This window comes from Chinchilla lanigera, unplaced genomic scaffold (genome assembly GCF_000276665.1).
Source record: "Chinchilla lanigera isolate Chin_1 unplaced genomic scaffold, ChiLan1.0 scaffold00020, whole genome shotgun sequence".
In the NCBI taxonomy this organism is placed as follows: Eukaryota; Metazoa; Chordata; class Mammalia; order Rodentia; family Chinchillidae; genus Chinchilla; species Chinchilla lanigera.
In genome coordinates this window covers 8,695,246-8,709,624 of record NW_004955421.1, presented here as the reverse complement: position 1 = coordinate 8,709,624, position 14,379 = coordinate 8,695,246, and the positions used below count along the sequence as shown (strand labels likewise).

General features: G+C 43.9%; 1 protein-coding gene across 7 annotated transcripts in view; it reads left to right on the top strand.

Moving 5' to 3' along the window:
- LOC102003352 (inositol 1,4,5-trisphosphate receptor type 1) overlaps positions 1-14,379 on the top strand; it is a gene marked incomplete in the record, with an annotated part of 324,788 nt that overhangs the window by 218,427 nt on the left and 91,982 nt on the right. For all 7 annotated transcript variants that reach the window (XM_013513715.1, XM_013513713.1, XM_013513710.1 and 4 more), the window contains 2 exon segments: positions 903-1,035; positions 2,998-3,188. In XM_013513715.1, coding sequence (XP_013369169.1) covers positions 903-1,035; positions 2,998-3,188 — 324 coding nt within the window.

Below are 14,379 nucleotides of genomic sequence, written 5' to 3'. Positions count from 1 at the left end.
CTGTAAATGTGGTAGAGCTGAGAATAGATCTGGCTTTTGTGTGCTGGCTTGCAGATGCACCCCAGGACTAGTGAGAAAAAATCAATTTTTTTGGCTAGAGTTATGAGAGTTGTTATATCCCTTGTCCAATACTCCTTTGATGTTTATATTCTTAAGACTTCTATAATGGAAAAGGAGTCAGAAGAGTTTTGATAGCCCCTGTTCATAATGCAGCTTTACCAACTATCCCTACTCCTTCTGACCTTATTTATAGTCCTCCCTACTCCTCCTGCTCCTTATTATTTTAAATCAAATTCTAAACATTTCATTTTGTCTGTGATGCTTGTTTTGATTGACATATGTTATATCTGCCGCTAATTTGTGTCCTGTCACATGTTCATCCTCACCATTTGGCCCACTGACTATCTTGGTAAGAAGACTTACTGATGGCTTATTACAGCATTATGTCGGATTATACCCTCTTACCCTCACATCTTAATATTTTCTTGGGGCCTGAGGAACAGATTCTATGCTTGCAGTTGGTTTTATATTGCCATGATAAATCTAACCTGTAAAATTTTCAGTATGTCCCCATTTCATTAGCTTAACTCAAAGGATCTTTTGTTGTTGTTATTGTTAGTTGCCCATCAGAATTACTTTTCTATGTTTATAAGTGTGTGAGTGGCTACTTCATATACTTACTATTCTACATGGGCAGTATTTTTAAAAACATGATCTGGTTTGCTGAGAAAATATTGAAGCCAACTTCAGAGTTTTCAAATGTTCATATTAATCATTTATTTTTTCACTGAGTGAAAATTGGCCGATTATATGTTAGTACTCCTGTGGGTTTTTTTTTAATATTAGTCGCTCAGTTATGCATTAAATTCAGAACCTGATTTCATTATCCTGTTTGAATTAAGGGTGAGGCGCTCAGGCAAATTTTGGTCAACCGTTACTATGGAAACGTCAGACCTTCAGGAAGAAGAGAGAGCCTTACCAGCTTTGGCAATGGCCCACTGTCACCTGGAGGACCCAGCAGGCCTGGGGGAGGAGGTAGGCTATGTGCTATGCTAATCTACTTCATGTGTGAATAAGTGTGTCACATGATCCTGCATGCTTCTGCTTAATAGCTTGAAACTTAGATGAATTTGTCGTAAGTGTGCTTTGTATAGCAACTTGTTTTAACTTTGTTTGAACAAATTCATGTCTAAGTGTATTGACCTGCAAAACAGCATTTCCCTACAGTTAGACACTGGCTGAGCCTTTTGTCCCTCTTTCCTATGCAGTGACCCTCTTGGTGATATTTGAATGATTCAAGGAACTAGACTTTATTGTACAATTTCCTGTGGTCGTCAGGAGTTGTGTCTTCCCATAAAGTGATGAGGATGTTGATAGCCAGGATGTTGAAAGCTGCCATTTGTTAGGTATTTACTAAGTGCAAGGGATTTTCCCAGGCACTTTTCACACTTTATCTTAGCTCAACTTCCAAGTTACCTGTTATTTGGGTAGGAACTGTTACTATCCCAGTTTAACAAAGGAAGAGAGACGAATTTCATATAGTAATGCTTAAAAACAAATCTTTAAAGGTATTCCAAATTACCTTTTTTTTTGTACTGGAAATCAAACTCAGGGCGTCAAATTTGCCTCCAAATTATCCTAAGTATAATTATGGGCAAAAGTTGCAAAAACATTGAACTGCATGATGGGTTTTACTGAGTGTGGGTTTTCAAGGAAACGGGCAACTCAGGGCTCAAAGCGCAAATGCTTGTCTGATTGCATCTTATTGTTGGGCGCTTCAGATCCTTGGCAAGTTCCATGCATAGCACAAAGGTACTTAGTGTTTAATAAATTTGTCCCAGCAACTTTTGGGAAAGGAGCTTGGGTTTCTCACCAGATGGAAATTTGAAGCATATCTGCTCAGTTCATCGAGCCGTGCAGGCTTCTATGAAGGTGCAGTTCTCAGGGCATCCCAGAAACAGGAACTCATCTTTTCACATTCAAAAGTCCCCTGTGGTTCTCATGTGGAAGTTCCTCGTACATGTCAAAGCTGTTTCTCTTTACTTTGTGTTGTGGGGTCATTCAACAAATATGTGAGGCCCTTGGGAGGCTTCATGAGAGGGAAATGTATCAGGAGAGACTTTGCTTTAAGAAGCTGTAGCAGACATGTGCAACTCAATTCCTACCTTGTACTCCAGGTGGAATGGGCCAAAGCCGTGGGCAGACAGCACCAAGGAGGAGACATTTGAGTTGAGCTCTGCAGGGAAGGTTGATAGATCGTTTTTCTGCTTTCTAAAATGGATCGGCCTATTTCTCCATGTGCTGTAATGTTTCCATTGCTGCCAATAATAATGCAAGACATGTTCTTAGATACATAAATACATGCCTTTCAAACATGATCAGAGTCCATTCCTCTGAATGGTACAGGATATCTCTTAAGCATATTCATCTCCTCTGAACCTTTCTGAAGATGGGATTTCGTTTGCTTTGTTCACGCATAGCCTCAGCTCTTGGCTCCATGCCAAGCACGGAGTCAGTGGTGAATGAATGGATAGACAGATGTGAAAAGGTAAATCGGGGTGAGTGTGCATTTGTTAGAAAAGAGGACTATGGTGATGGCTAGAGACTGTGCTTTCTTGGGAGTGTTGTAAGAATTCTTTAAGTTTGACTGGTTTTTTGAGACAGTTCTTAATATTTCTATTCCAAGTCATTGTGTTTTAATATAAGGTAGAGTGTTACCTGCATGGCTTTGGGTCATCTGAAGGAAACATATCATTTATCCTTCATCTTCTCTGCCTGAGTTCAGTGCCATCTCTGCTACTTACAAGCTGCGTGTCATTGGACAATAATTTTGTCTGTGTTAACAATTAGTACTTTCCTGTGGGGCTGTAGAGAAGGTTAAAAGAGGTAAAGCAAGTAAAGCATTTCTTAGGACGCAAAGTGTTGGCGCACAATGAATATGCAAAAATGTTAACTGCTGTCCTTGTGCTTAGTAAGAACAATGTTCTCTCTCCTTAGGGGGAAGCTCTGGGTCCAGCTCCATGAGTAGGGGTGAGATGAGCCTGGCTGAGGTTCAGTGTCACCTGGACAAGGAAGGAGCCTCTAATCTGGTTATTGACCTCATAATGAATGCAACCAGTGACCGAGTGTTTCATGAAAGCATTCTCTTGGCCATTGCCCTTCTGGAAGGAGGCAACACCACCATCCAGGTAAGAAGCAGCTTGGCAGCTGGTACAAATCTCTGCTGAGCAGGTAGAGATTTTCTTCTGGGGGCCAAGAACCTAGAAGGCACCAAAACATGCACGGGAGACTACTCATTTTGATACCTTGCTGGGACCATTCAGTCATTTCAGGCAGACATGTTTCCAGAACCTGAGTTATGCTTGAAAACTGACGCAATGCTGAGAATGTGCAAAGAAAATTGGCCCAGGGTCTTGGGTGTGGTGGGTACTCCATCATATTTGTTGAAAGAATAATTTCATGAAGTTTATTTATAGTTTTTACCCAGGAATATAGAGGATCTCATCACTAAATAACTAGAAGAGAATTTGTGCTATGTGTACGGTATAGAAATTTTTATTTTTATAACCATAGACGCTGCAGCTGTTGTTCACTATAAATTTCTCTCCTTTTAATGGAAAGCTAAGTAAAACAAAGCCATTTGGAACTAATAAGAAAAAGCCACATTAAGTCAAAGAGAAGCAGTCTTTGTTAGCTGGGTGTCACATTTATTTTAAAATAATATTAAAAACTAGAAATTTGGTAGAAATTCATAAGGAAACCAGTTTGATTGTTAGATAAGTAATATAACTTTTAAGAAGTAGTGACTTTTTTTTTAAAGAGATGGGCTCTTGCTGTATTCCCCCAACCTGGCCTAAAACTCCTGGATTCAAGTGATTCAACCTTATGCCTCAGCCTCCTAAGTAACTGGGACTACAGTCACATGCCACTGTGCTGAACTAGAAGTGGCGTTTAAAATTAGTCCTTTAAACATTTTAACTGCCCTTTTTCATGCCCTTATCTTTCTTGTTGGCTCTTCGAACAGGGTTTAATTGCATGTGTGCGTGTTTGTGTGTACGTACGTTTTATGGCTATATAATTCACATATTTCAGCCTTCTGTTTACACTGGATCTGATTTATTCTTGGGCTTAGAATTCACTATCTAGATTATTGAAGTTCTTTGTGCAAATCAGAAAAGGGTGTTCTTCCTGAGGCGGATGCCCCCCGTGCCAGCACACCTGGCTTGGCAGGTGTAGCACAGGTTCGGTTTCAGCCTCATTGGTTGTCCCAGCCGGGCACCCTGAGCCCTGCATAACCCACTACTTTAGCCCTTTCTTCTTGCCCGCCAATCCACAGGGGCCGCAACACATACTTTTGAACTTTGTTTCTATGCGGTACACTAAGTTGAGCTTTATGACAGTGAGTTGGTCATTTGTTCCAATGGCAGAGTCTGTCATTTGTAGTCACATTGGCATGTTGACTTGTAGCATGTTGGGGTTGCTGTTTGATATTGTCACAGGTGAGTCGGACTGTGAGGGTGGCTATGTCCTGCAGTCCTTTCTATAGTTGGGATATTGTCTTCCAATTGCTATGGTCAAGGTTTTGGGTTTGGGTGTTGGAATGGAAACCGTGCTAAATGTTCTTTGCCTCTGAACAGCAGGATTTCCCGTGACTAGATGAACTGAACTAAACATTTATTGAGCACTTTCTGTATACCTGTTGCTTTGCTGAGGGATACAGCGCAGTGAGGTTTCTGGATCCTGAGGCCAGTCAATCCATGAAAATTTTCTCCAGGCATAGCAAGTGTGAAAAATGAGGAAAGTATAGTGAGTTTCTTCATAAACCAATATATTTACTGAGCATCTGACCATTTTATCCTGAGATTATATCTCTCCAGTTTTGTTTTTTTTTTTTTAATTTTTAGCTCTGGTGTGTTTAGGTTAATGAAATGGTGTTGATGGAATTACCCCCTTCATCTGGCCAGATAAGAAGCCCTAGATCATCCATTTTTCTTCTCCAAATTTTAGAAAAGTTTTACCAATTTGAGAAATACTAGAATTCTAGAAGCTCAGTGTCACGATCTTGAGTATCCAGCAAGGATACAAGGATGCATGCGGATGCAGAGAAAGCTATGTGTCAAGAAGAGTGTCTAGTGCCATTCAAGAAGTAGGAGTCATTCTCTGGAGCCACCTGAGAAATAGCAACACCCATGTGGGTAGTTTGTGAGAAGGATTTTTGTTGTTGTTTTTGGTGAGTTGTGCTTTGAAGGATAGGCATGGTTCTGCGAAGTAGAAATAGGGCATGGAGCCCCAGGACAGGGAGACATGGGCACATTCTGTGCAAACAAAGGCCGGGGGGGGTGGGGGAGGGAGCTGTGGTTGTGCTCGCAGCAGGGATTGGGTCTTTCAGACTGAGGAGCGTTGTGCTGGGGAGGGAATAAGGCCCACGGCGAGGCTCCGATTTGTGTGCAGAAACATTGCAGCAGTGTCAAGGGCCCTGGGGCTGTGATATAGGACAGGTAAACTGGGAGAAGCAGGGTCCAGAAGCAGGCAGTCAGTAATTTAAAAATTAATTTGCAAAGTAGCAGACGTGTAGGATCAACATGTCTCAATATCTGATGTCCAGTGTAAGGACTACAGGTAAATAAAGTTGGACCGTGTATGGGATTTATGTCAAATAAGTAGATTTTAGCTGCACAAAAACAAACAAACAAAAAACAAAGGGCAACTATGTGAGATGAGGGATAATTAATTTGCTTCATTGTAGTAACCTTTCACTGAATATATGTATCTCATAATACCATGTTGTATATCTTAAATAGGTACAATAAATTTTTTTTAAATAAAATGAGCAGTATCTTAGGGAAGAAGTAGCAAAAGCCTGAGCTCCAGATGAATCTCTGGTAACGGAGGTCATGATTTGGTCATGTTATGTAGAAGATATTTTGTAGGAGGGCCATGAGGAAGTTCTTTGGGTGCTGGGAGTACAGCTGCATCTTCGACTGATGATGGTTTGTATGAGTGTGTATACGCTTATACCCTGAGCCATACTTACAGAGTTGGTGTGCTTTATTGTACCTAAGTGGTACCTTGCTAAAGAAGGAGAGAGAATGGGTAAGGAAGTGAGACCCTGGGCCCTATGAGGACTTATGGGAAAGGAACGGAGACAAAGTGTCACAATCAGACTAACCTTCGGAGGCCCAGCCCCCACCCACTGACACTTGACTGCCTGCTGGCTGATATGGCGCCTGACTGGGCATAGGAGATGAGAAGGTCAGAGGCCACAGTTGGCTCCAGAGGCCTCATGTCCTGGGATGAGTAGACGCCTGAAGACACCACTAATTAAGAAGTAAGGAAGCGTGGAGCAGCTTGCGGGGGCTGCGGCTGGCAGCACCAGAGCTCACTGGGGAGATGAAGTCTGGGGTTCTGGCGAGATGCCGTGTTTTTCACAGTGTACCCCTGATGGTGACAGCAAGGCACACAAAAGTTGTTTTTTCATCAAGTTCTTTATCCTGGAGTAATTATGAATATCAGTTTTATGTTTTCACACATGTATTCCTCATATGCTCAGGCTCTAGATAAAATGTCACGAGAGAGCTATAGGAGTGGAACTACTTTCTGTCCAGGGAGCCGGAGTGTTCATTAGGGGAGGCCTGGATGTGGTGGCCTGTGGGGGCCTTGCCAGAATTGGAGTGCATGGCCTCTTGGGCTCGTGCTTTTGAGCCCATCCCAGACCCCATCAATGACATCTGGGGGCGCCAGTCTGACCCACTGCGTCATGGGAGGCCTGTGATGCCAGGAAAATGTCTTCTAGTCTAGAGTTGACTTGTGACATCCCCCTTGGCTCTGAGCTTTCTCTGGAGAAAATGATGTGGAACGAGAGTTGTATCTGGGGCCAGTTGAGGACAGGAATTCTAAAGCCCCAGGGAGGGTGATTCAGAGTTTCGTGGTGCTGTGGATAAGCTGGTTTAAAGTGGTCAATGACCAGCTGGGTGGTTAGCTTGGCTTTGGATAAGACTGCAGTGGGAGCTGTTAATGATTGCTGAAATGCTGTTATCCATCAAAGGTAGGAATTCACTGGAACTCACCGCTCATTATCACTTCCTGTTCATTCAGCATGACGTGAACCATGTAGGAAGGAAATGAGTCTGTGGTCTCAAGCTTCCTGAGATTTATTCTTTCCAAGGACAGGTGGTGGAAGGGACAACTGCAAGGAAGCAGGCAGGGATGCATAGTTCTAGAACTGTGCTGACTGTCCAAAGAACGGCATGCAGGTAGCCCTTAGAGTTACTAGCACCTCCTCTCAGGGTTTACTACATGTGTCTTATGGAGAGGAAGAGAAGTGAGACCAGCTTTCAAGTTCAGTTTTGTGTTGATTAATCGCTCTCTGGGCTTCAGTCCCTCAGCTGTCAAGTATGAGGAATAGCTGGATTTCTGGGTCCTTTGGTAACTTTGGGTCAGGACATTCCAGCAGTCAGCAGACACTTCCCAAGGAGTCTTAGAGTCCAGTAATGCAGGGTGGCTGGTTCCACTTCTGCAGCCTTCCTTGGCTTATAAAAATAATTACTAGAAATAATGGTGATTGAACAAGCAAACAATAGTACATCCATATGATGAAACAATGCTTAGCAATTAAAAGGAACAAACTGTTGATAAATGCATTAATTTAGACACAACTGAAAATATGCTAAAAGGAGCTAGTCATACACAGTGACATAAGTATGTATAGTTCCATTTACATTTAGATAAGACACGACTTTATTTTTTTTTTCCGGTACTGGGAATCAAACTCACGACCTTGTGCTTGCCAGGCAGGCGCTGTGCTACTCAGCTAAATCCCCAGCCCAGGACACGACTTTAATGATGGAGAATATAGATCAACACTCCCAGTTAGGGGTCAGGGGAGAATTTGACTATAAAGGAATGACACAAGGGGTATTTTGGGTGATGGATCAATTTGCATGACCTGCTTTGGGTGCTAGTCACACAAATCCACATGTGTGAAAATAACAAAACTGAATGCCAAAACAAATTTTAGTGTGTGGTAATTTTAGGAAGTAAAAAAAAAAAATTATTAAGTGCTAACTTTGTGCCAAGAATTCTGTGTAACTATTTTTCATGTATCACCTCACTTAATCCTACACTACCTCTATTAGCTAGGTACCATGAGCATCCATTTTTGTAGATGAGGAAACTAAAACTCAGAATAGTTTAGGAACTTGCCTAAAATCTATACAAACAGTAAGTAGCAGAACTAAGACTTGAACCAAGGCAATTTTATACCCCAAACTCTCCCTTCATGTTTTGGGTTCATTCTTCAGGCTGATCTGAGGAAGAAGGACAGGTGCTTTGGGAAAAGGATGATTTGATTCCTTTTTCACAAAGTGAATTTTTGTCATCTCCAGAAACAGGCATAGGTGGGTTGGGAGTGAGTTCATGGCTGCACAGTGCAGTAAGAAGACAAGTGTGAATGGTATCCAGCTTCATTTTGCTTGGTGGGTTACTTTTGAAGAAGTCCCTTTTTGTTAGGAGACTGCATTTGGATGTCTGCAGTGCCCTGGGAGGTGTGACGAACACGCATTACGTCCATTGTAGAGATGAGGAAACAGACTCAGAAAGGTTGCAACTTAAAGCTGCAGAGCTAGATCTATGCTAATTGTCTTACATTTCTCTTCCTAACCTCCCCACACCCGTTTTTAGTTTTCTGTCATTGAGTGGACACTTGAGATTTTAGTGGATGAAAGCAATGGCAGTTTTATCATCTGTCAGTATTCTATGGGGCGGATTTCAGCCAGGGAGTTCCTTTGTTTTCTGTGGTTTTAGCTAGGGCTGTGGGCTTCAGGGGCTTGACTGGACTAGCCAGGATGGTGTTCGTTTGTAGAACTGTGCCAATTGGTGCTGACTCTCAGCAGGAAATCATCCGGGGCAACTATCTAGAGTATGTTGATTCTCTATGTGACTTGGGCTTTCTAAAGCATCATGGCTGGGTTCTGAGAACAGTGCTTCAAAAAACTGGAAGTAGACACTGCCAGTCCTTTTAAAGCCTGGGTTTAGAATCTCTAGAATGTCACTCTTGTCACATTCTGTTGGTCACAGCCAATCATAAAGCCAGCCCAGTTTCAAAAAGAGGAGAGAAGTTCTGCCTCTCCTTGTGAGTTGGGTATGTGGATAAAAAAGAGCGAGGGGATTGGTGGACAGCACCGAGTGGTGAGGAAGCCGGCTAAAATTGGTTGCACACCTACTGTGGGTCAGTCGAGCCCCTGAGCTGAGTGAGAAGACACTATTGTCTCTGGTACAGAAGAGACTGTTGACACATGTTGTCTCCTTCTGGATAGCATGTGAAGATTCAATCCTGTCTGAGGGAGGGATCAGGTGGCTCCAGAAATTCTGAGTTTCATTGCCCTGAAATGATTAATTTATAAGGATTTAATTTATAAGAAACCAAAAATAATGACAAAGCATCACTTGCTGGACGCCCATCATGAAAAGAGTTGGCTCTTTTCTCTTGAAACCTGATCATCTGTGGCATCATCACCTGACATCCCAAAATATCTGGAAACCAAATTGAGTGTTTCCCAGTGTGACATAATAGGTGCCTAGGAACAGTGTCCTTGAGGTTCCCAGTGTCTTCTGTCCCTCCCCTGGCTTCTCTCTGGTGGTGGTAACCTCTGACGACCGCTCTTACTACCATAGCACTCCTACCTGGCACGTTGAGAGCGGCTCAGGGTTTTGTCATGCCCTTTGCTCAAAGGAACACAAAGATGGTGCCGCGGGCCCCTTGATTCTCCAGAAACAGGTGACACGTTGTCAGGCAGTGGGATCAAACTCATACTGAAAAATGCTTCCTGCTTCTTTGTCCCCTGCTCTGTGAGCCCCCCTTCCTGCTGTCCCCCAGAAGAAATATTTCCTTTCTGCTCGATGTTTTGTAGCAAGTAGGAAACTATAAAATAAGCATTTGCTTATGAATTAATTTTTGGCACACACACGGCTCAGCAAGCCTCACAGCACTTTATATCCGTCCTTTGAATCCTTGCCAGTTTCTGTGTTCCTTCCTCCTAAGACGTTCCCACCAGCACTGAGGGAAGCTCCCTGCACTTCCTCTCCCCTGCAGGAGGCAGGGGTTGTCCTTACCTGGACGGAGCAGATGAGGAGAGTCTTTCTTTGAACATAAACAGCTTTTCTTTCTTTTATTTAAATAAATACAGATGTTTTGAGATATATATGCCAATATGACTACAGAGAACTTCATAGCACATTAAGAGGATAAATCTTTTCTAAAAATTTTCTTGGACTACTTGCTTCTGGTTGCAGAAGCACAGTGACTTTTGTGTATCAAATGGTTTCCCGCAGCTGTTCCACGGCCAGGGTCTAGGCTACAGACACATCCGAAAAGAGTTTTCTTTTTTACACATATGCAGCTAGAGGTGGAAAATGTGAGAAGCGCTCTGTCAGGAAACTGGCTTGCAGATTCAGCTGAGAGAGGAATCCCTAGTGCAAGAAGCTTTCCTCACCACTGTCTTGCTTCTTAAAGTTGAATTAAGAAATGAGCCCAACAGCCAGTGTTAGATATGACATCTCACACCCCTTCCAGAATTGTAGATCACAGAGTGGGAGGAATATGCTGGTTTGTCTGCTTCTGACCCCAGTTAACAGAGAGATGAGGGCGGAAAGGGTGATTTGATTTGATTTGCTTTTGCTGGCAACAGAAGGCCAGCGTGAGAGATCAGCCAAGGCTTGATAGGGCGGTCACCCTGAGGAGGAGGAAAAGATTGGTGTGCGGCGGGTTACGTAAATGGGTGTTGTTTTTGGCAGGGGAGTCAGAAATGAATCACTTGTGAGTGGTGTTCTCTAACCTCAGGTTTTATCCATGTGGGAAAGAAGCTAGCCTGCCTCAGAGTCAGAGGCAGCTCATGGACCTCAGGAGCTATTGGTATTAAAGTAAGGGGGATACCTGGCCGTTTCCAGAAGACCACCCCAAAGAGCTGTCCTTCAGCTGAAACCATGAGGGGTCTCAGTGGTGACGCTGGCCCAGCTTGGCTTGAGGAGGGGTATTGGGGCTGCTTCCTTGGGTGCTGGAATTGGTGGCATGAAGGTTGGGGATTTAGATAGAGACCCCCTAGAAGAGGTACCTATCATGCAAAAGACCTAGGCTAGAATATTTAGGTTAGAATCCTGGCTCTACCTCTGCCAGCCTTGATTTTGGAATTCATTGTGTCATCTATAAAACAAGGGTTCAAAAAACCTATTCCCTTCACAGTAGAGTTGTTGAGAGGATTAAACAAAGAGCCTGGCCCAGGCAACCGTGCAGAGTGGAAGCTGACGGTGGAGTGGGGAAGGCACCATTGCAGCCCTGCCTGTGCCCTGAGTCCCACCTCAGGCTTCTGGGCAAAAGTCCTTAACCTGTCTCTGCCCAGTTCCTCCCCAGGAGAGTAGGCTGGTGACGCCGCCTGCCTCAGAGGGCTCCTAGGATGGGTGAATACGGGGATGCACAGACAAGCACTTCACAGAGCTCCCAAGGTGCAGGGGTGTTTATTTTTGTTGCCTAATAAAATTGTTGTTAAAGACCAGCTTTGTTTGTTAAATTTGTTTTCTCTCAAAAGTTCTACTTCTGATTTTTTTGTTTGTTTTTTGTGAAGTGGTTTATCATCCATCAGACTGGGAAATGCTTGTGTATTCTGTTGAGGAGGGGTATGTTTTCACATTCCGTTTAGCTAAATCCCTCCGGTTGTATGTATATTTAACATGATTTCAGAGTTCTAGAAGGCTGAGAAACTCGTATGTTTGGTACATGTTACTTACACTGGTGGACGTTCTGGATGGAGCAGAGAGTAGAAGGCAGTCCCATTACCTTTTTGTGGTTTATTCCATGACTCAACCACCCTCCCCACACCTCCCTTCTTCTGATGCATTTAACACAAGCACTGTACCCTTCTGCCATCGCCAGGATCATTGGTTTAAGCCCCAGCCTTGAGGTAAAAACTCAAAATTTAAAAGAAGTTTCTTGAGTACATTGGACTTGAGCAGAGTGTCCTGTGAAGTACAGTGATTATTTCTGCAGCTCTGTTTTGGTCAGCTCTCTAAATGACAGTGGTCACTAGACAATGGAGGGACCTACTAGCACTCTTTTGCAATTTGAGACAAGACATTACTGCAAGAATTATCAGCCGCATTCATATGTGGCTGCTTCCCAGCTACAAGGTCCCTTTGAGGTGGTCTCAGGCTTGTGCTTCTAGAAGAATTGAAAGGTCCCATATTACTTTCTTCTGCCTTCCATCAGTGGGGGCGGGGAGAGATCTTCAGGAGAAAATTTTAATCTCCTTCCTGCAGAACCTGTAAGCAGGAATTATTCTTTTTTTTTTTTTTTTTTTTTTTTTTTTTTTTTTTTTGGTTTTTCTCCGGTACCGGGAACCGAACTCACGACCTTGCACTTGCCAGGCAGGCGCTTTTGCCGCTGAGCTAAATCCCCAGCCCCGCAGGAATTATTCTTTAAAAGGAGATGTCTTCCAAGGAACCCTTGGGTTTTCCCAATTTCCAAAATTTGAGTAAGGAGCAGACAACGAAAAGTCAGAGGAGTCTTGAGAGTAGTTGTAAATTGAACTGTCATTTTATTTCATCTTGTTGAATCCATAGCAGGGCTAAATTTTCCTTCTCTCTCTTCCTTCAGGTCCAGCAAGTGCTCTGTGCCCTTCCTAAGTATCCTTAATGACTTCTAAGTATGGAATGTCTATTGCAAACTGCTGAGCTGACATCAGAGTCTCTTCTTAAGCTTGTGATGTGTGCTCAGGGCTTGGTAATGATAACCCAAGGGCCACATCCAGCCAGGACCTATATTTGTATAAAGCTTTATTGGACCACTGCCACACGTCCTCTTTTACTGCTGCTTTGGTGCACAGGGGCAGAATTCAGTGGTTGCAACAGTCCCATGTGGCTCCAGCACCTATGATGTTTACCATTGGATCTTTCAGAAAAATGTTTGCCAGCCCGTAGGTTTGCTTAATCTTTAGTACCTAGATGTTAAGCTACTTAAGGGGAAGAACCATGGCTTCCCCGCTTTGTTCTGTGTTCCTCTCCACCCTGGTGATGGACACTGTAGGTTTTAGGTAAATATGCATCAGATGAGTGATATCCTAAGTCTCATGATATTTTGGCCACACAGTTAGCAAGTGGGAATTCAGGGGACTAGAGACCTCTTCTTTTTCTTTGCTTTTTTTTGGCGGGGGGTGGGGCGCGGTGCTATGGAGACAGATGGAATTTATTTTCTGTAGACTTATTTTCTTCCTTTCCCTTCATTGTATTCCACCATCCCTGCTTACCACATAGTTTGAGCAGCTTTGGAAAGCAGGGAAAGACCATTATCCATGGGGAACTGTGCATGTGGCTTGGGAGTCCAGCTACCTGGGATTCCAGACTTCTGATCTGTGAGCCCTCTCTGACCCTCTTCCCCCACCGTTTCACATTTTAAGGTCAGTCACTTCCTTGTGGCAGCATGTTCTGTTAATGCTGTGCCTCCCATAAGGGTTTTTCTAGTGGGAGCACAGGGACTCCTTGAGTGTATGCAGTTAGCCTTAAAATTCTGAAGAGCCAGAGCCGTGTCTCCAGTCCGCTTGTCTTCTTTTTCTGCATACTTTCTGAGTGATCTCATTTGCTCCCCAGGCTTCCACCTAACATTTAGGCCAGCAACTCTCCCAGGTGATTTCCTGGCTGCGCCTTTCTGCCAGTTTGTTTAGCTCCTTCTTGGGAACCTCCCCTGTGTTAGTGCTAAGTTGCCTGACTCTAGTCACATGACCATCCTCTCCCCTCCACTCCATTTGCCTTCTTGTATGCCATAACTTTGGCAGAAGACTCACCACTACCAGCCCTAGCTAGAAACCTTCAAGTGATCAGTCTCTGTCGTCTTGCTTCCTGTTCATCAGGAACCAGTTTTGTGCCCATTCTTCCTCCACCAGTTTAGCAGCCAGCATTTAGTTCAGACTTACAGTGAGCCTAAGAATTGATTCAGTGAAGTGCTGTAGTAACATGCCCGGTGTAGCCCAGCTGCAGGTGGAGGAGCCAGGCTTTGAATGAAGGCACTGTGGCTTCAGAGCTCATTCTCTTGCCCACCTTACCCTGCCACCTGCTGGCACACAGTGTCTGAGATCTGAGCCTGATGGTCTTGGCCCCAAGGACTGGGATAACCTCTTCCTGGATGCTCTCCTTCAAGGTGTTTCCCTCTCCCATGCTATTTCCCATAAAAGGAAGCCTGAGCACCCCACTCCTTGTATTAATATCCTCCCACGGAGGATGGAATCCCTTGCCACCACAGTGAAGTCCATTGGCAAGATGTGGTACTGCTTGGGTTTCTGCACTCGCTCCCCCACACCGTGTCCTGCACCTGCTGGGTCAATCACAGATTCCAGCTGG